The 20,013-nt window shown below is 44.5% G+C and overlaps 2 protein-coding genes across 5 annotated transcripts in view; one reads left to right on the top strand and one right to left on the bottom strand.

Moving 5' to 3' along the window:
- bin3 (bridging integrator 3) overlaps nt 1–18,896 on the top strand; it is a 36,448-nt gene extending 17,552 nt beyond the window's left edge. The window contains exons 6-9 of the mRNA XM_071353182.1: nt 2,464–2,504; nt 8,408–8,549; nt 12,513–12,647; nt 15,782–18,896. Coding sequence (XP_071209283.1) covers nt 2,464–2,504; nt 8,408–8,549; nt 12,513–12,647; nt 15,782–15,928 — 465 coding nt within the window. The 3' untranslated portion in view covers nt 15,929–18,896. The remainder of the gene's footprint in view (nt 1–2,463; nt 2,505–8,407; nt 8,550–12,512; nt 12,648–15,781) is intronic.
- The window catches only part of acsl2 (acyl-CoA synthetase long chain family member 2), a 28,317-nt gene continuing 27,194 nt past the window's right edge, over nt 18,891–20,013 (bottom strand). For all 4 annotated transcript variants that reach the window (XM_071353178.1, XM_071353181.1, XM_071353179.1 and 1 more), the window contains one exon: nt 18,891–19,846. In XM_071353178.1, coding sequence (XP_071209279.1) covers nt 19,706–19,846 — 141 coding nt within the window. In that variant the 3' untranslated portion in view covers nt 18,891–19,705. The remainder of the gene's footprint in view (nt 19,847–20,013) is intronic.

The following is a 20,013-nucleotide window of genomic DNA, read 5'->3' as shown; positions in this document are numbered from 1 at the left end:
AGGCAATTAAGAGTATCCATTTTCAGTCTGCTTTTCTCTTTCCTTCTCCACTTCCCTCTTAGTTAAACAGTGTCAAGACCCTAAAGGGTAGTTAACATCTCTTACTGTTTTCCTCTGAGCCCTCTTCCCTTTGACTACGCTAATAACCTTCATCGCCTTCACCTTTGCACAACCTGGGAGGCCAGCTTTGCACTACACAGCATTCATCTTGTTGGACTACTTGAGCTTTCCAAATCATCTCCAATTGGTTTTGAGCTGCTTTGAGTCATACGGTCAGGAACAGCTAGATGTCAATGCGGTATTGTATTTTTTTTTTTTTTACATCCCTGGTGTTTTGCAGGTCAATAACAAAAGGTGCAGGTTTGCTCTACAGTGTGGAGGCGTTGGCTGGCTCCATAGGGTGTAATTTCCTTGCTTGGCTTCATGGCCATGGTCTGCTGGACAGGGCTCCAGCCAGGCAGCATGGAGCCAAATACACCTTCTCACTTCTGGAGGCGAAGCAGTTAGAAAATAATACAAAATACATTATTCTCAATCATATCCAGCCTGCTTGTTTTTTTTTCTTCATGATTTTTAAGTGGCCTTCAGAGACAGTTTTGACATGCAACCCTTCTGTTATCACAAAATGGTACTTGAGTTTAGAGGCCTCCTTTTTCAGCCAGTCTCAGTCAACAAGATGTTTAACATGACTGTGTTCTGCTACAGTATGTCTCTCTGTGCCGCTTAGCTTGGCATTCGTTAAACTGGTTGAAACCTGACGGCAAAGCTTTTCTAGGCCTTTGGTTGGTCAGTTGGTTCAATATTTGGAATATCACCTCAGGAGTCCAGAGATGTTAAAGCCCAGCGCAGCTCACCAGAATCATACTCCACCAGCTCTCCCTCCAAGCTGGCTGTTCTTCCTTCTGACGGCACCACCAACGACTCAACTGCTCAAGCAAAACAGACACAGAAGCAAACATTCTTTGCTCGCCTTGGTGTTGAGACGAGATGATTTGCCGCGGGGGCTGCGATTGAGCGAGCGGATAAAACGTGCATGGATAATGAAGGCAGCAGTGGCCCAGGCCTGTGTGTTTATTTCTAGGGCTGAGGAGGGCGCGGAGCCCCCCCGGCACACTGCTGCTGAAGTCAAGCCCTAGTGAAAATGGCGGCTGAGCAGTAGCGGATGCTCCGTTTGGAGGGGTATTGATTTCCTCCGCGATTTGCGTGTATTTTTGGGAGGCCTGTGTGCCGGGATGGCCTCTGCCCCGTGACTCACTCACAGAGACTGCTGCTAGAGCTCCGGCCTCAGGCACTGCTGGGCCTCAGCTGAATAGTCCTGCCCCCCTCTCTGTGGGAAAGGGCAGAGGGTAGAGGGCACCAGCATGCTTAAGCAAATGTGCTGGTGTTGTTCTCCCTGCTTACTGCATGCACTCACCTCGGCAGCAGCGCAGCTCCAGCATTTTCACTCTCCCAGGGAGGGGGGGATGGTGTGAATATGTAAAACGGAGGAAAATGTGAATTCCCATGTACTTATTTGTTATTGGTTCTCTCAAACTACATTCATTCGCGTTATGTATTTGGAAAGATGCCTTGTGAGTGTGTGTGGGTGTATATTCTCAGAGACTGTCAGGGCATTCACAATGCTTTGCTGTTGTACAGTATTTGCTTCTTATGTTCTGTGATTGACTATCCTTCCAATAACTAGTGAATGATTGATTAGTTGTACTAGGCTCATTGTTCTCATGGAGTTGTCTTGACACTTTTATTCCTCATTGAAATGTTTTGAACGATGCTCTTCACTGGAGTTGTTTGCCGGGTTAACTTAGCGTTCTGTCAGAGACGTGGATCTACGAGTCATATTGAATCTGCAATGTAAATGACTTTGTAAACTTTATTAAATGTGTGCCAACTTCTGTCGATGAGACTTTGGCACCCAGGCTGGAGGCCTCTAGATGAGATGTTCATTTACTTCCACTTAACAAAGCCCCCCCCCCCCCTTCCCCTGTCGGCTCCGAGAAGGAGAATGCAGGAAAATATAAACTGTTATTGTTAAAATGTTTGTTTGCAAAGAACTTTCATCTTGTAAGGCAGCCCACCCTCCGCAGGATTTGAAATCAGTGGGGCTTAGCTTTCATGTCCGTCCCCTGACAGTTGCATCCTTTTGTATTGTTCAGCTCTATGAATATTCAGGTGTTTCTCCTCGGGGCTTGTGTACAATAAAGAGTCAACGTCACAAAAGTTTCTTGCAACCCGCCTCACCTCCCTCCCCTCTATTGTCTTGAGTGCTCTGTTTGAAAATACACAATTGTTGATTTTTTTTATCATGCTGTTAATGAGTGGGACTTGGAGCTATTTTGTATTTTGTTCAACTTAAAATAATTCACTTTGACAACAAATTTCAAGTAATAAAGACATTCCCTTTCAGTTTAAGAGAAGTACTGCACTTTTTAAATGAACGTTTGACCCGTGTTTGTTCGTCCATAGGTGAACCAGATCTCAAAGACGGTGATCGATCCTCTGAAAAAGTAAGTGTCTATCTGGACCTGCACCTCTCCTATTGTCTGCATATTTTTAATACATCACAAGCAGCAGCTGCTGTGTCTTAAAAGCTGCTCTGTCTGTAGAGTGGGAAGGAGCACACACTTAAGTTGAGCTTAGCACTAGGTCCAGAAGGCTCTGTAATAAAGCATAGTCGATAGTAAAACTGGACTGGACTGGGGAGAGAATGGGGCTGCTGTGGTGGTGTGTCTGGAAGAAAGTTTACTTGGTTCCCCTTCCCTACTCTCGCCCCCGTCCTTCCAAGCACCACACTACACACACACACACACACACACACAGTGCAGAGGCGGTAGAGGGAGTGGCCAGGCCGGGAGCAAGGATCCCACCCGTCTTCCGTAGTGCTTGTTAAGGTCCTACTTCCTCCCGCTGACCCCTCCCCGGAGGCTGTTTTTTGGAGTGGGGTGTGTGTGTGTGTGTTTGAAAAAGAGAGACTTAATGCGCTTGCCAGTGTCTGTCTGGTGAATTTGTGTGTGTAACTTTTGTTTATAACCACAAATCGGTCTGAAATTGAACTTTGATGGAACATAAGAATGCTATGAGTTAGTGTATGTGTGCGTGTGCTATTGGCCTCTTCATCTTGTGTTCTGGTGCCGGAGCTGTGACAGGATGGAATGGTTCTAATTTCCTCTTCCTGGTGGGCGGCAGGCGGACGTGTGGGCAGGCCCTGAATATGGCAGAGGGCCCAGCTTCCTGGGCCAAGGGCAGGAGATTGGCTGGAGAGCAGGACTTGTCTCAGGACAGTACACACATACCGCATTGGACAAACACATTGTGGGGAGTCACTGAACTAACAGGATGGGCTCTGAGGCCAGATGAAGTTAGCCTCTCACTTATATGAGATTGAAATAGGTCAGGAAGTAGTAGGTTTAGTCCTGCATGCATAAACAATGTTTTAAGATGGGGAATACAAGCCGTCAGCCCTTTTGCTGTATATGGCGTTGAAGCACAGCGTAATGTAATTAATCATCGAAGTATAGAGGACTGATCTATTAAGCCACCATACATTAAGCTTCCATTAGTCCACCAGTAACTGAATGTTGACCATTGTTTCTGAAGTCTCAGTACTCTTTTGTTGTTTTTGTGTCGATCTGTAAGAACGTGTGGAATCTTAAATGGAGCAGAGAATGGTCCGAGCCTGGAAAGTCTCTTAATGGGGGGTTTTATTTGTCCCTTCAATGGGCTGTGTGTGTACGTGCCGGCCGGTGTGTATTCACATTTAGGCCACACTTAGTTGGGTCATTAACACTCACTGTATTAACACATCCAGGAAATAATGAGCTCAAAAAGGTCAGTCTTTCTTCTCACCTCTCTCTCTCTCTCTCTTTATCTGTCTCCCTCTCCCTCAGTCTCTCCCTTTATCTGTCTCTCTCCCTGTCTCCATACCTCTAACTCTTTCTCTCTCCCCCCTTTTCTCTCTCCGTCCCTCTCTCTGTCTCGCTCTCCATCCATTCAGCGGAATCAGTGAATGACATCAGTCTGTTTATGTGGAGGGAGGGGGAGTGTGTGGGCATGAGTCGTTGCTGTTATCTGGGCCTCCTAGCCGAACCCTTTCTGCTCCATTGCTCTTTTGGGTAAGACTGAAGGCAGCTCTGTCGTAAAGGCTTGCTCTGGTCCAAGCAGTGGCAGGGCAAACCAGCACTGCTCCTTTAAGCTAGCAAGGCTGGGAAATGGACTTCCCCGACACTCTGGTTAATTTAGCCTGCTTTGGGAGTTACTCAAGGTGCTGTTGGATTTCTGTTGTTGTGAAATAGTAGCAATTAGATGTGTTTAAGGGGGTGACTCAAAATGACGTAGCCTATAAACTAGCCTACGTTTTAATCACAGAAATGTTTTTTATTTGTATGTTTTTATGTTCAGTCTAGACTCATGCCAACACCCCCCCCCCCGCCTTATCTGGGGGGGTTTCTGCGCTTGCCTCTTTATATCTGGTGGGTGGATCAGTTATCTAGCTTGCGTTAGTCCTCTCACTTTCCATTAACAGAGTCAAAGCATAAGGCATGTTGCGGTAGAGAAAACCTACCCTATAAAAACGGAGGTTCTGCTGGCACATATTTAACATACTCTGTCTTTACCCTTTTTACACTTAGCCTAGCCTACACAAGACCCAACAAACGGCAAAAACATAAACGCAACATGCAACAATTTCAAAGATTTTACTGAGTTATAGTTTATATAAGGACATCAGTCAATTGAAATAAATTCATTAGGCCCTAATCTATGGATTTCACATGACTGGGAATACAGATATGCATCTGTTGGTCACAGATACCTTACATAAATAGGTAGGGGCTAGGATCAGAAAACCAGTCAGTATCTGGCGTGAAAACTGGAAAATATTGTTCCTTACAAAAGACGTAAAACTGAAGCAATTTCGAATTCCAGTAACTTCCAGTAACTTCTCTTGGGTAGCAGCCTCATGCAGCCTCATGCAGACACATCTCCTTTGCATAGAGTTGATGTGGCTGTTGATTGTGGCCTGTGGAATGTTGTCCCACTCATCTTCAATGGCTGTGTAAAGTTGCTGGATATTGGCAAGAACTGGAATACGCTGTCATAAACGTTAATACAGAGCATCCCAAACGTGCTCAATGGGTGACATGTCTGGTGAGTGCAGGCCATGGAAGAGCTTGGACATTTTCAGCTTCCAGGAATTGTGTACAGATCCTTGCAACATTGTGAGCATTTGTCCACTGAAGTCGGTTACATCGCCGAACTGCAGTCAAGTCAAGACCTTGGTGAGGATGACGAGCATGCAGATGGGTTTCCCTGAGACGGTTTCTGGCAGTTTGTGCAGAAATTCTTCAGTTGTGCAAACCTACAGTTTCATCAGCAGTCCAGGTGACTGGTCTCAGACGATCCTGCAGGGGAATAAGCTGGATGTGGAGGTCCTGGGCATGCGTGGTTATACGTGGTCTGCGGCTGTGAGGCCGGTTGGACGTACTGCCAAATCCCCTAAAACAACGTTGGAGGCGGCTTATGGTAGAGAAATTAACATTCAATTCTCTGGCAACAACTCTGGTGGACATTCCTGGAGTCAGCATGCCACTTCCATGCCACCCTCAGAACTTGAGACATCTGTTGCATTGTCTTTTATTGTCCCCAGCACAAGGTGCGCCTGTGTAATGATCATGCTGTTTAATCAGCTTCTTGATATGCCACACCAGTCAGGTGGATGTATTATCTTGGCAAAGGAGAAATGCTCACTAACAGGAATATAAACAAATTTGTGCACAACACTTTAGAGAAATAAGCTATTATTTCAGCTCAGGAAACATGGAGCCAACACTTTACATGTTGCGTTGATATTTTTGTTACGTATACTTTATATTTTCATTACTCAATCACAAAATATGCATCATTTATGAGTAATCTTGGCTTTCACTGTTAGTCCCTCATTTCATAGTGAGATATGGGAGGTCAACATATTCTTAGAGATACCTTTTTGTTATTTTAGTAATGTGAAATTGACGGTGTTAAGTGGAGCGGTCAGTGAGCCTGCCAGACTAAGGTTCCTCCCAGGTCTCTGGTCAGCTCCAGCTGGGCTGGTTGGTCCAGACTGGGGCTTGGCTGACTGTCGGGTTGTGTCGGTCCAGCTATGGATCAGCTTGTCATAAACAAGCTCTCTCGACCAGTTGCTATTTTCGTCCACCTGCTATTTTCAGCCAGCCACCACACCCTAAATGACCAGTCACACAGACGGTGGTAGTGCGCCCTTGGTCCAGCAGAGCCTGGGCTAGACAAGGCTGGAGTAAATATAGGCTGGTCTGGAGCTGACCGGTCAGTATGTGGACGTCAGTCCAGAGACATCTAGGGAAATGTCCAACCCAGCCAGCGATCCAGCCCAAACTATCATTACGCAGCGTGTACAGTGACCTTCAAACACAGCCACTATCACGCCACTACATGTCTGAGTTACAGTTGAGTCAGACAGGCTCCCACAGAGCTCCTCTTGAGACAGTCTGAGCACAACACGGACACATTGGCATCCTCTTGGAGCTCTACCTCTAGGTATACAAGCATTGGGACAGTGAGGAGATCATTAGTGTGGAAGGATGGGATCAACTCCTTGTATCGGCTCACACAGGTGTTCTCTCAGTCACATCATTAAGAGGAAGGACTGACTGTCGCCACTACCAGATACCGCCTACCTACAATGTGATCATGTGTGAGGGTGACTAAGTGACCTAAATGCTGTCATTACTACTCTATTGCTTTGCTGTAGTCATCAGACATCATGGCACCTCATGACACCGTGCAGAGGTGGTGTGCTCTGGTGGAGGAGAATGTGGTCAGCTTTTGTGCCTATTTAGTGAGCCAGTGTGGTGTGTAATGTCATGGACCAATGGAATTGTTTCAGAGTGCACTCGTGCCTAGAGGGTGGTTGCATAATCCCCTGGCACTCGAAGTATGTGAACACTACACTGGAGCAAGAGGCAGATAGTAAACTACTAGAGGAAGGCATCCACTCTGCGCTGCCTGCCTGCCGTAAACTGAGCCAAAGTGATGTTTTATAAATGGAGGGAGAGCGTGGGCTGTGGGGCTGGGCTCTGTGACGTCGCCAAAATGATACAGGGCCGCTCCCTTCTCAACTTCCTGTGGGGAAACAATCCACACCTTGTCTGAGGCCCAGGTCACGTCACACTGCCCTCCTCCCACCGGCCCACCCCTTCACAGGGCTTACTCTACTCTGTGTTGAGGAAGACTGGATTTCACAACCTCTTGTCAGGTCCATTGTCAATTCCCTTCACCTGTTGCATAGTAAGTAGAGGGAAAGGAAGATTGGCTCATTGTTTGAGTAAAAAGTGAATCACTGGCACACTTTACGCTAGTGAGAGTAGCATACCAAGGAACTACGCTATAGCTATCTGCAGCCTGTATGAAATCATCTCAGATGATTAATAGAAAAACAAAGCAATGTCATCAGGTTATGAAACTTGCATTAGACCTGTGTAATTAAACATGCATGGTGAATATGACACCTGTCTTACTGTGCCTATATATAATCACACAAAATATATTAAAGTGCTCTCAAATGTGACACTTGGTTAGATTTTCTGACTAAACAGGTTGGCAACCATTTGTTTTGTAGTTTGGAAAATGTTAATCTCTTGCAAATGAAGTGGCGTAGCTGCTTTTCTGCACTGTATTTCCCAATAAAAGCAGAACGCACAGAACCAGTGTGTTGGAGCAAAGTAAGTCCCAGGATGAGGCATGGACTCCTGTTGCTAAGTTACAGATGAGTGTTTCCTATTTTTAGTACCTAAGACAAGGATTCTCTCTGAAAGAATGTATTTTCATTTTGAATAACATAATTGAAACCGAATGAATTGTTTCATGCCATTTGCACTAGAGTAATTCAATATTAACAACCAAGGACAGTGTATCTAGTCTACACTGAGGTCTCCTACTTGAGGGCGCTTTTCTGTGTTACATGCGTATCGATCCAGGTGACCTCACACAAGCACCTCTGAAAGATATTTGTAAACCCCAATTCAAAAAGTTCTCAATGGTTCAGAAAAAGCATAGATTTTTAAAAATATTTTTTCTTAAAGTGCAGTTTTCTATGCACATTTTTATTATTTCAAGACAACATCTAGGGTTCAGTTGGCATGATTGGTTTAGATGTATTGGTCTGAATTGAGAGCACATTGCATTAAGTAGGAAGAATCATTCAGATTGTCTGTTAATAGGCAGTTGTTCCTCTGACAGGGCTCTTGCCTGTCTATGTTCACAGAGCAGTATCGTTTCTTGTTAGGCCTATGTCCACGTATATCTCCGGTACAAAGCAGTGTCACTTTGTCTCCATGATGTGGTCCAGCAGTATCTCTGTCAGTCTCTGCGCCTAGATCTCATTCTCTGTGTGTCTCAGGTACAGCAGTGTGTTCCCCAGCCTCAACATGGCCGTGAAACGAAGGGAGCAAGCTCTACAGGACTACAAGAGGTTACAGTCCAAGGTAGAGAAGTATGAAGAGAAGGAGAAGACAGGTCCCATCATGGTCAAACTACACCAGGTACACTATATATGTAACAGAACTGTGCTAAAAGCGGCTGCTGTCACGTGTGTTGTCCACTTGAAATCTGTCTGTTGAGCAACAGAAGTCAGGCTTTAAGCTCTTGCCTTGCATGGTGTCAGTGTTTTGAATACAATCAATAAATGAACAAGGTACAAATGCTGACTGGATATGAACAAACTGTACATGTGCACTCTTTTCACCCACACAAGCGACCAGGCTGTCAAGTATTGCCTTTTGAAAAGGCACTGCTGCACGTAAACGGGCACGTCATTTAGTATTGTAGACACATTCGCTGAGACCTCTAGGGCAGCATTCACAGATATCAATGCAGCGCTGCCTGGGCTCACACACCCTCACATGGGTGGCCACCCACACATATCGAGAAAAGCATTGTCAGTGGCACAAAGAGTCAAGAGGCCCCCTATGTCCCTGGCCTTTGAATCTCACAGCTCTTAGAGAAATGATTCTGACCAAACACTAACATGCCATTTAAAGACAAACAAAGGACAGACACACAGGGGAGTTACTTAAGATAAATATTACTTCACACAGGTGATTCTGTTCTACATATGTTATATCCCCTCTCGAGTACACACGATATCATTGCCTATTCATTGAGATATCATCTCTTAATGCCCACCAGACTACCCACTAATACATCACACACGTTCCTGATCAGCGGTGGCGTGGTCTGCACACAGCCAACTCTTCCCACATAACCCACTCCTCCTCACTTGTGATCGTGATTAGGCGTTTTCTTTTTTCTCTATTCTTCTCTGTGGGAAGACATTTTCATTCTCCTGTTGTTTTTCACTGTTGTTGACGGATTACATTTCTGAGAACGTAGCTGATATGTTATGGTTGAGCCCCAGTAGTGATTATGAGGTATGCATAGGGCTGTTACGGTGACCGTATTACCTCCACACCGGCGGTCACGAGTCATGACGGCAGTTAAAGTCATGTTTAGTCATGTTAATTTGACTTCTACAAACTCTGATGCTGCTGATGGTCATTAGTAGCCTACCAAACTTGCTAACTGCCTGGTACTCAGCACTCTATTGTCCCTCTAATCACTCTGACATCAATGCAAATGTGATCGAAAATCTAATCAAACACTTCATGATAGTCCATGAGCTCATATTGCGCAACATTTCTATATGCTCTGTGCTTTTGCTGTTTGTTAGGCCTACTCATCTTGTTGGCAGATGAAAAAGTAAATGTGGACAGTTCTTCTAATACCTTAAACATGCACCTCGGATAAGGACGTGCACAGTTGCGTCCCCGATGTGTCTGTCTTCACTTGTAGCCTGTGAGAGAGACTCAATCATGTGACGGGCATTGGCTAATAAGAATTTAGCTATCTGACAGAACCGTGGAGGTGAGAGGTGCTTTGGAGCACACAGCCAGGAGAAGGGAATTATAATTATTATTTTCAGCCCAAGGGCACATCGGGGACGCAAAATAATAATTATAATTCCCTTCTCCTGGCTGTGTGCTCCAAAGCACCTCTCACCTCCACGGTTCTGTCAGATAGCTAAATTCTTATTAGCCAATGCCCGTCACATGATTGAGTCTCTCTCACAGGCTACAAGTGAAGACAGACACATCGGGGACGGAACTGTGCACGTCCTTATCCGTCACTGGCCGCAAAAGGCATGTATTTTTTTCGGGTGCATTATGGCCACGCAAAGGGGATGGCGCCGGGAAATTCAAGGCATTATCAAGTGCTTGTCAAATTGTGAATGAAAGACTGATGAAGTGTGTACAGCCTGTGCAAGAAACAAAGCAGAGCTAATGCAACTTTTTTCAAATCATCATTAGAGTCTCATCATATAGCCTTAGAATGTCCCCAAAAAATTGCAACATATAGCCCAATGTTTGTATCACAACTAAAGATGCATAAATAACTCTAAATTAAGCATATAGGAGTACCTGTTTCTTTGTTAACCGCCAAAAACAGAATAGCCGCCCGCATGTGCGCACTACCTCAAATAATTTGGAGAAAATATCCTTTCTATTTTTTTCAGCCATGTTCAATTCTTCTTCAGTTCAGTATTCTTCATACAACAAAATAATATAAAATAATGCCACGGAATTGTAAGCAAATCTTGTCTGCTAAATGAACTAGTGTAGCCAACAGCCATATTGCATAACCAGATCAGGGCCTAACATAAGGACAACTCAAGAGTATGCTATTCTGTTCTTCTGAAATACATTTTTTTCTATATATCATATTTCTTTAGACCAGTCTAAAACAAATAATGGATTTATTGTGATGGTGTAGGCTATATAACATGGATAGATTTATTAGACTTTCTAAAATGAAAAAACGTCCTCACTGTCAACTGCGTTTATTTTCAGCAAACTTAACATATATAACTATTTGTATGAACATAAGACTCAACAACTGAGAGACAAACTGAAAAATTTCCACAGACATGTGACTAACAGAAATGGAATAATGTGTCCCTGAACAAAGGGGGGGTCAAAAGTAACAGTCAGTATCTGGTGTGGCCACCAGCTGCATTAAGTACTGCAGTGCATCTCCTCCTCGTGGACTGCACCAGATTTGCCAGTTCTTGCTGTGAGATGTTACCCAAGGCACCTGCAGGTTCCCGGACATTTCTGGGGGGAATGGCCCTAGCCCTCACCCTCCGATCCAACAAGTCCCAGACGTGCTCAATGGGATTGAGATCCGGGCTCTTCGCTGGCCATGGCAGAACACTGACATTTCTGTCTTGCAGGAAATCACGCACAGAACAAGCAGTATGGCTGGTGGCATTGTCATGCTGGAGGGTCATGTCAGGATGAGCCTGCAGGAAGGGTACCACATAAGGGAGGAGGATGTCTTCCCTGTAACGCACAGTGTTGAGATTGCCTGCAATGACAACAAGCTCAGTCCAATGATGCTGTGACACACCGCCCCAGACCATGACGGACCCTCCACCTCCAAGTCGGTCCCGCTCCAGAGTACAGGCCTCGGTGTAACCCTCATTCTTTCGACGATAAACGCGAATCCGACCATCACCCCTGGTGAGACAAAACTGCGACTCGTCAGTGAAGAGCACTTTTTGCCAGTCCTGTCTGGTCCAGCGACAGTGGGTTTGTGCCCATAGGCGACATTGTTGCCGGTGATGTCTGGTGAGGACCTGCCTTACAACAGGCCTACAAGCCCTCAGTCCAGCCTCTGTCCGCAATAGGCTGAGAGTCTGAGCACTGATGGAGGAATTGTGCGTTCCTGGTGTAACTCGGGCAGTTGTTGTTGCCATCCTGTACCTGTCCCATAGGTGTGATGTTCAGATGTACCGATCCTGTGCAGGTGTTGTTACATGTGGTCTGCCACTGCGAGGACGATAAGCTGTCCGTCCTGTCTCCCTGTAGCGCTGTCTTAGGCGTCTCACAGTACAGACATTGCAATTTATTGCCCTGGCCACATCTGCAGTCCTCATGCCTTCTTGCAGCATGCCTAAGGCACGTTCACGCAGATGAGCAGGGACCCTGGGCATCTTTCTTTTGTTGTTTTTCAGAGTCAGTAGAAAGGCCTTTATAGTGTCCTAAGTTTTCATAACTGTGACCTTAATTGCCTACCGTCTTTAAGCTGTTAGTGTCTTAACGACCGTTCCACAGGTGCATGTTCATTAATTGTTCATGGTTCATTGAACAAGCATGGGAAACAGTGTTTAAACCCTTTACAATGAATATCTGGGAAGTTATTTGGATTTTTACAAATTATTTTTGAAAGACAGGGTTCTGAAAAAGGGGCGTTTCTTTTTTTGCTGAGTTTAGATGTTCCAAAGATCTACACCAGTGGCTTGTAGGCCATGTGTGCTAAATATGTTTGTCAATTACTGTGAGACCGGCAGTTATTTGCTTGACAATCACCGGCTGACATGACCGCCACAGCCCTAGGTATGTATGCTAAAGTGTCAACCGGTCTTCTGTTTGCCCTAATCTGTCCAGGCCAAGGAGGAGCTGAGACCAGTCAGGGAGGACTTTGAATCCAAGAACAAGCAGCTGTTGGATGAGATGCCCAAGTTTTACCACAGCCGCATCGACTACTTTCAGCCCAGTTTTGAGGCACTCATCCGTGCACAGGTGAGCTATAGATAGTGTATGATTGGGTGCACACTCGTGACCGACCCAGTTTAACTCTGGTGAGCCATCTTTATAATGCATGCATGCTCAGTTATGAATTATAAGGCCTAGGTATAAGCATTCAGTTGACACACAAAACCTGTTCACAACTTGCCAATCCCAGTTCAAATAGTTTCCAATGGGTTTTATTTGAGTCGTTTTAATAGATTGTTTATGTGGGTGTAGTGTTGCCCCTAGCCGTCTGTTGACCAGCATCAGAGCAAGAGAGAGTGGTAGTGTAGAAGAGAGTGAGTGTAATCCTCCCTGTCTCCCTCCACCCAGTCTTAATGTGATTAACCCCAGTGACGGCCCCACGCCTTCCTAATTAGCCCAGGAAGCCCAGGTCTGTCTGTCTGTCCGTCTTGCTCCAGCCTCTTTCTAACCTAGGAGCCCGGTCAGCCCGCCTCGCTATAACCAGCCCAGCAGCTGAGCCGAGTGCCCGCCACTGTCGCCCACGCTCCGTACCCTACCCCCACCCCCCGCCGTGTCATTTCCTCTTATGGTTAAAGACTGACACACGCCTAATCAGATTGAGAAGTGGCCACGTCACTAGGCCAGGCTGGCGCCCCGCCCCCAAAAACACTGGCAGACAGACGGCTGCCTATCAGACTCAGCCCACATGTCAATGATACTGCCAGGCAAGCCCAGAGGGGGTTCAAAGGATATGTGTGCCCTTTGATCAATCCAAGTTCTGTGCGTTCCTATGATAGCAGAGCAGGTGGGTAGGCTTGTATGTGATGACTGTTACTAGTAGACTAAGTGAATGGAGCCCTCCTGGGTGTAACAGCAGCGGAGCCTAATCTTCACTGCTCAGGAGATGGTGTCACTGGAAGTAGTCTCTATGGACTTGATAGCTGCCATTAGGTCTCTGGTAATCTTGTTAGCTGATCAGGATTATCTCCTTCATAGTAGCCCTGTGTCATTATCTCTTCCTAGAATGATGATTATACAAGCATAATCATTCCCTATAAGATTTGGATTTAATAGAGACTGGTTGTGGATGAAAATTAATGGGTACAGATTTTGGGCCTTCCCACTGTTACATTGTCCCTGTTTCAGTGCACTGTCCTCTATGGACACTGGAGCAAGCCTGTACTACTCAGTCATTTGCAAACAGACTGACTCACTGCTGAAGCAGCTTCAAACAGTAATGAGGGCCCTCTGATGGAGGCAGAGCGCTGATGACTCAAACTTGCTCAGATAGCTCATCTCTAACCCTAGCAGTGTGAATTAGGGGGGTTGTGTGGAGTTGGGTCAGAGGGACAGACTCCAGAGCTGGGCTGGCGTACACAGCCACTCCTCCAGTACAGCCGCTACTGGGTGGTCAGTCAGCACAGCACAGCAGCCCAGTGGACCTCGGGTCCGGGCCAGACCCCCTCAGCTGGCCCTGCAAGCGCAGTCTGGACTCCCACTCCCCCTCTCTCTCCCCCGGACATGCTGCATGGCTCCCAGAGCACCCTCACAATGCCTCTCTTTGTTCTGAGGCTCGAACACCACTAGTTCCATGAAACGGCTGTGAATGGGAAGCAATGCTCTGCTCGGCTCTGCTGTGATCGGATGTGCCTGTCCACCTGTACAGATGCTGGATAATTGAGCCATTGTCTGAGTGTGGATTCCCGGTGGTTGTTCTTGGTTACGGTGTTCTGTACTACTTGTACAAACTGAAAGAAATTATGTTATTTTGACACACGCTACTGTCATAATGATTGAGTTATTTTGCACCTGAGCCCATTGATAGACTAGATTGATAGAGATGGGATCATATTGGATGCCAAATTTCTATTACTTTTTCTCCAACGTACTGTATGTTATTGAAATATTGTTAGTGAAATAATCAGAGTTGAGGTCTGATGAGCCGGCGTAGCTCTCTGTCTAAATCAATATTTAGTCAATCAGGGCTAGGGTGAGGACAAGGGTGTGTATTTGGACGTTTGTTCAAAAAATACGTCACGGAGGTCTTACAAATAATAGTCTGAATTTGGCTTCTTTTCATATGTGGTCCATGTAGACTTACTGGGATAATTGTAGAGACTGGATGACAAGAAGGATGTTCACGCCGGAACGAACACAGTGATTGTGTGTGCATTATTACTGACATGTATTCCATAGCTTTTTCACCAAGCCACTTTTCAAATGAAAAATATCCACTTTACCCCCACATACACCGGTAACTTAATACTCATGGCCCACTGATGTGGTCTAGGTGGCAGAGTTCGCTATAAACACACAGAGGCCTTTCAAACCGGGTTCCTCTTCCGGTTAGCCAACTAAAGAGCTTCTGTTAATATAACTTTTGCTGCCACTGGCACACACATCATGTGGATAAGACATTTGGACTGAATTAAATGTCCTTTGATCACAGTTCAGATGTAATTAGTTGAAAATGGCTACATATTGTCATTTCTCTAGCAGCATGCATCCTGTGACAAAGCTCTTATAGTAGCATGTGGTTAACAGTCTTCTCCCTAGTCTACCCAGGAAAGATCTTCATTTTCCTATCTGAAATGGCCTCTATTTATTTTCTGTTATGGCCTACAGCCCATCAACGCCCATAATTGGCCAGCAGCAGCTATTATTTTATTCCAACCTCTATATAGAACAGAACAAACGTGCACATTTGCAAATAAATCAGAAATGCCCCCTTAAGTGCACTGTAGCATATGCATCGCTGCATGAATAAATATCGAAATGTGTGTGGGTTTCAAGGGGTTGTATTTCCCAGTACTTTCATTCTCGGCCCACTCTTATGGAGTATTGTAATGTGATTAAAGTCTATTAATCATCAAAGTATCTCTCCTGGGATTCTGACTCATGAACTGGGGGAAGAAGCAGGGGTGGGATGTGTCAGGAAAGCTTTCAGCGAACACTCTATCTCATGTTCAGATTGGAAGAGAAAAGGCAGGGTCACTACCCACTGATGTTCTGGGGTTTGTTTTTGTTCTCCGGGCTCACTCCTTTACTTCTGAATGGCTTTTCATTAGTGGAGGTGAAGGGCTGTAGGACCAGGACCAGCCTCTGCATGTTGTAAGTAAACTGTAAACAGTTAACGTAAGACCCTTTCCCTAACCATTCCACTCTTTCCTTATCTCTTTCAGGTGGTGTACTTCACAGAGATGCACAATATCTTCAGTGAGTTGACGGATCAGATCGACCAGGCAGGGCTGACTGATGAGCAGAGGGAGAGGGAGAACGAGGCCAAGCTGAATGAGCTGCGTGCTCTGTCCATTGTCGCTGATGACTGAGAGAGTGAGAGAACACCAAGAAGGGGAAGGGCTCCCTCTAAACCTCTGGCCTTGCCTCCTTTCACACCTCAGTGAATGGATTTATCTTTTTCAGGATCCTTCTCACTGTGAAAATGGACCGCTTTGGTCATAGCCTAATCATTAATAGCTTTCTTGCACTAATCTCCTCTCTCTCTCTCCTTCACTCTTCTCTCAATTCACTCACCTGACCCTTTCCTAACATCTAAAAAAACACTGAGAGCAACTCAAAGCATTTTAACTGCCACATTTACCAAGCCATCAGCTAAATGCTATTATCATAAGCCAATATGTATATATTTGTTAAATCGTGTAATGAAACCGTTCTTCTAAGAACTCATTTGTGATTCACACCATAGAATTACAAATAGTACTACTAATAGATTTATAAGATACAGTGGGGCAAAAAAGTATTTAGTCAGCCACCAATTGTGCAAGTTCTCCCACTTAAAAAGATGAGAGAGGCCTGTAATTGTCATCATAGGTACAATTCAACTATGACAGACAAAATGAGAAAAAAAATTCCAGAAAATCACATTGTAGGATTTTTTATGAATTTATTAGCAAATTATGGTGGAAAATAAGTATTTGGTCAATAACAAAAGTTTATCTCAATACTTTGTTATATACCCTTTGTTGGCAATGACAGAGGTCAAACGTTTTCTGTAAGTCTTCACAAGGTTTTCACACACTGTTGCTGGTATTTTGGCCCATTCCTCCATGCAGATCTCCTCTAGAGCAGTGATGTTTTGGGGCTGTTGCTGGGCAACACGGACTTTCAACTCCCTCCAAAGATTTTCTATGGGGTTGAGATCTGGAGACTGGCTAGGCCACTCCAGGACCTTGAAATGCTTCTTACGAAGCCACTCCTTCGTTGCCCGGGCAGTGTGTTTGGGATCATTGTCATGCTGAAAGACCCAGCCACGTTTCATCTTCAAGGCCCTTGCTGATGGAAGGAGGTTTTCACTCAAAATCTCACGATACATGGCCCCATTCATTCTTTCCTTTACACGGATCAGTCGTCCTGGTCCCTTTGCAGAAAAACAGCCCCAAAGCATGATGTTTCCACCCCATGCTTCACAGTAGGTATGGTGTTCTTTGGATGCAACTCAGCATTCTTTGTCCTCCAAACACGACGAGTTGAGTTTTTACCAAGAAGTTATATTTTGGTTTCATCTGACCATATGACATTCTCCCAATCTTCTTCTGGATCATCCAAATGCTCTCTAGCAAACTTCAGATGGGCCTGGACATGTACTGGCTTAAGCAGGGGGACACGTCTGGAACTGCAGGATTTGAGTCCCTGGCGGCGTAGTGTGTTACTGATGGTAGGCTTTGTTACTTTGGTCCCAGCTCTCTGCAGGTCATTCACTAGGTCCCCCCGTGTGGTTCTGGGATTTTTTCTCACTGTTCTTGTGATCATTTTGACCCCACGGGGTGAGATCTTGCGTGGAGCCCCAGATCGAGGGAGATTATCAGGGGTCTTGTATGTCTTCCATTTCCTAATAATTGCTCCCACAGTTGATTTCTTCAAACCAAGCTGCTTACCTATTGCAGATTCAGTCTTCCCAGCCTGGTGCAGGTCTACAATTTTGTTTCTTGTGTCCTTTGACAGCTCTTTGGTCTTGGCCATAGTGGAGTTTGGAGTGTGACTGTTTGAGGTTGTGGACAGGTGTCTTTTATACTGATAACAAGTTCAAACAGGTGCTATTAATACAGGTAACGAGTGGAGGACAGAGGAGCCTCTTAAAGAAGAAGTTACAGGTCTGTGAGAGCCAGAAATCTTGCTTGTTTGTAGGTGACCAAATACTTATTTTCCACCATAATTTGCAAATAAATTCATTAAAAATCCTACAATGTGATTTTCTGGATTTCTTTTTCTCATTTTGTCTGTCATAGTTGAAGTGTACCTATGATGAAAATTACAGGCCTCTCTCATCTTTTTAAGTGGGAGAACTTGCACAATTGGTGGCTGACTAAATACTTTTTTGCCCCACTGTATCTGTGGGTCACACCTTTCTTCTCAAAGCTGCATACTCAGTTTGAATCCGTTTTCTAGTCATTTCCAAATCAAGGTATGTACCAAAACATGCATTTCATCAAGTCTATGTATAACAGGAAATTAATTTATTGAAGCAAATTGGATAGTACTGTAAGCGGACTAGAGGATGAAATGTGACTCGGGGTGGTGGGTCAAAAAGCTACATTAATTTGAATCGCTCCATTTCTGTGTTATTCACTATATTATGCACACTGATCTAGCCTGTGTATTGTGGACCAGGAACTTATTTGTTGAGGTAAAAATGATATTGAAAGTTACCTGTAGTATTTAACACTAGCCACTCCAGCTTCCTGACTATGGATATCATAAGTCAATGTCATTATTTTTCAGATCTGTGATGGTGCCTGTATAAAGGAGTGTCAACATTTTTCTTTGGCTTTTGCCTAATCGTCCCCTGCTTCTGAAAGGCTAAGGAATAATCTGACATTGTCTTAGACTGAGATGGTCCTTTTACCCTTCTTGTTCTTCTTCGCATAGGTTTGGAGGACTTGTTTTCCAAAACCAATGCTGTTGCTCCCTCTAGTGGCACTTACAGTTCATTGTTCATTTGACCATCTCTACGTTCTTTGTCAATTTCTCATGTTAAGGGAAACCTCTTGCCTTTTCTTTGTGGACAGCTATGCACAAAATGCATTTGACTAAATTAGCGTAGATTTTTTAAACTTTTCTGACAGGCCTGGTTCTAGTTAATTTAACATTATTATTATTGAGTGAGAAACTTGACATGTAATCTGTTAAGAGTGGGTTTTATTATCATTTTTGTTGAGCTATGTTACCATCTGTTTAGATGTTGTTTTCAACTTTTTCTATGAACAATCATGCAATACATGGATTGGAAGAAGGGTTTCCTTCATTGTTCTTCAACTAAATAAAACTGAGTAATGACAATCATCATTTCTTTATTCAGGGAAACGTACAAGAATATTTCTACATTGTTGGGAATTGTTAGTTAAAATAGTGGCCAGTGAGCCTATTTCATCAGCATTCTTAATGTTTACCGCTAAAAATATACTTACCATTTACAAATGGACTATTTAATGGTAACTACATAAATGATATCAAGGGTAACATTTCACTTTAATCCCTCATATAACCTTGGATAAATGACGGTGGTCTGATTTGGAATGAGCTACTGTAACTCATTCACTGTTTCACTGAGAACACTAAACTGTCATATCTAGAATCAGAGTAAGTAATGTACACTTCAAAAGCAGCCTTCCAGAGGTTTAGATTCTCTATATTAATCAGAAGGATGGAAGTGTGATCCAGGAGGCCATTAACAGGCCCAGGTAGTGTCTACTTGCCCACTGCTCTCTACAGTGGAGCTGTAGCTATTTCTATGGCTAGGTTTTCTGCGTGGACAACATTGGAGCAAAAATGGTTTGGTCCCATTCAATGTTGTTCCTGTCTATGATATGTAAACAATGAAAATACATTTAACATACTGATGTACAAGAAGCAGCATGGTGTCGAACTGAAAGTGGAGTCAAACTGAAATTCCCCAAAACCGTACCAAACGTGTTTGATAGTATTTGAGCTAAGTACTGTAGGAATGTCTGTTGTCTTGGCTACATGCTCAGTTTTTAGTACTATAGACAGTGAGATCCAGCAAACTGCATATCTTTGTCTAGTGACAGGAAACATACAGTTCATGTAAATGTCAGTGGAGTGAGTGTATTACATTGATTTGAGGTCTACTAGATGGCTGTTGTGCTGTACATGTTTGTGATCTGTTCCTGGAAGACCCTGCGGATGTCCACTCGTCTGCTCTTCAGAGTGGGGGTGAGAAGGCCGTTGCTAACACTGAACATCTCTGGATGCAGGTGCAGGTCCTTCAGCTGACAGTGAGGAAAGAGATGGCAAAACGATCAGTGTTGTCTTTGTTGTATTCAGTTTCCTGTTACACCATGTTTTATGTCTTCATATACCATGGCACCATTTGTTACAAGTACGAAGTCAATGTATGAAAGTATTCAGCTTCAAGGTTCAGCTTCTACCCCCAAGC

This window comes from Salvelinus alpinus, chromosome 19 (genome assembly GCF_045679555.1).
Source record: "Salvelinus alpinus chromosome 19, SLU_Salpinus.1, whole genome shotgun sequence".
Lineage (NCBI taxonomy): Eukaryota > Metazoa > Chordata > Actinopteri > Salmoniformes > Salmonidae > Salvelinus > Salvelinus alpinus.
Note: the sequence above shows the minus strand (reverse complement) of the source record. Positions and strands in the feature narration are given on the sequence as shown.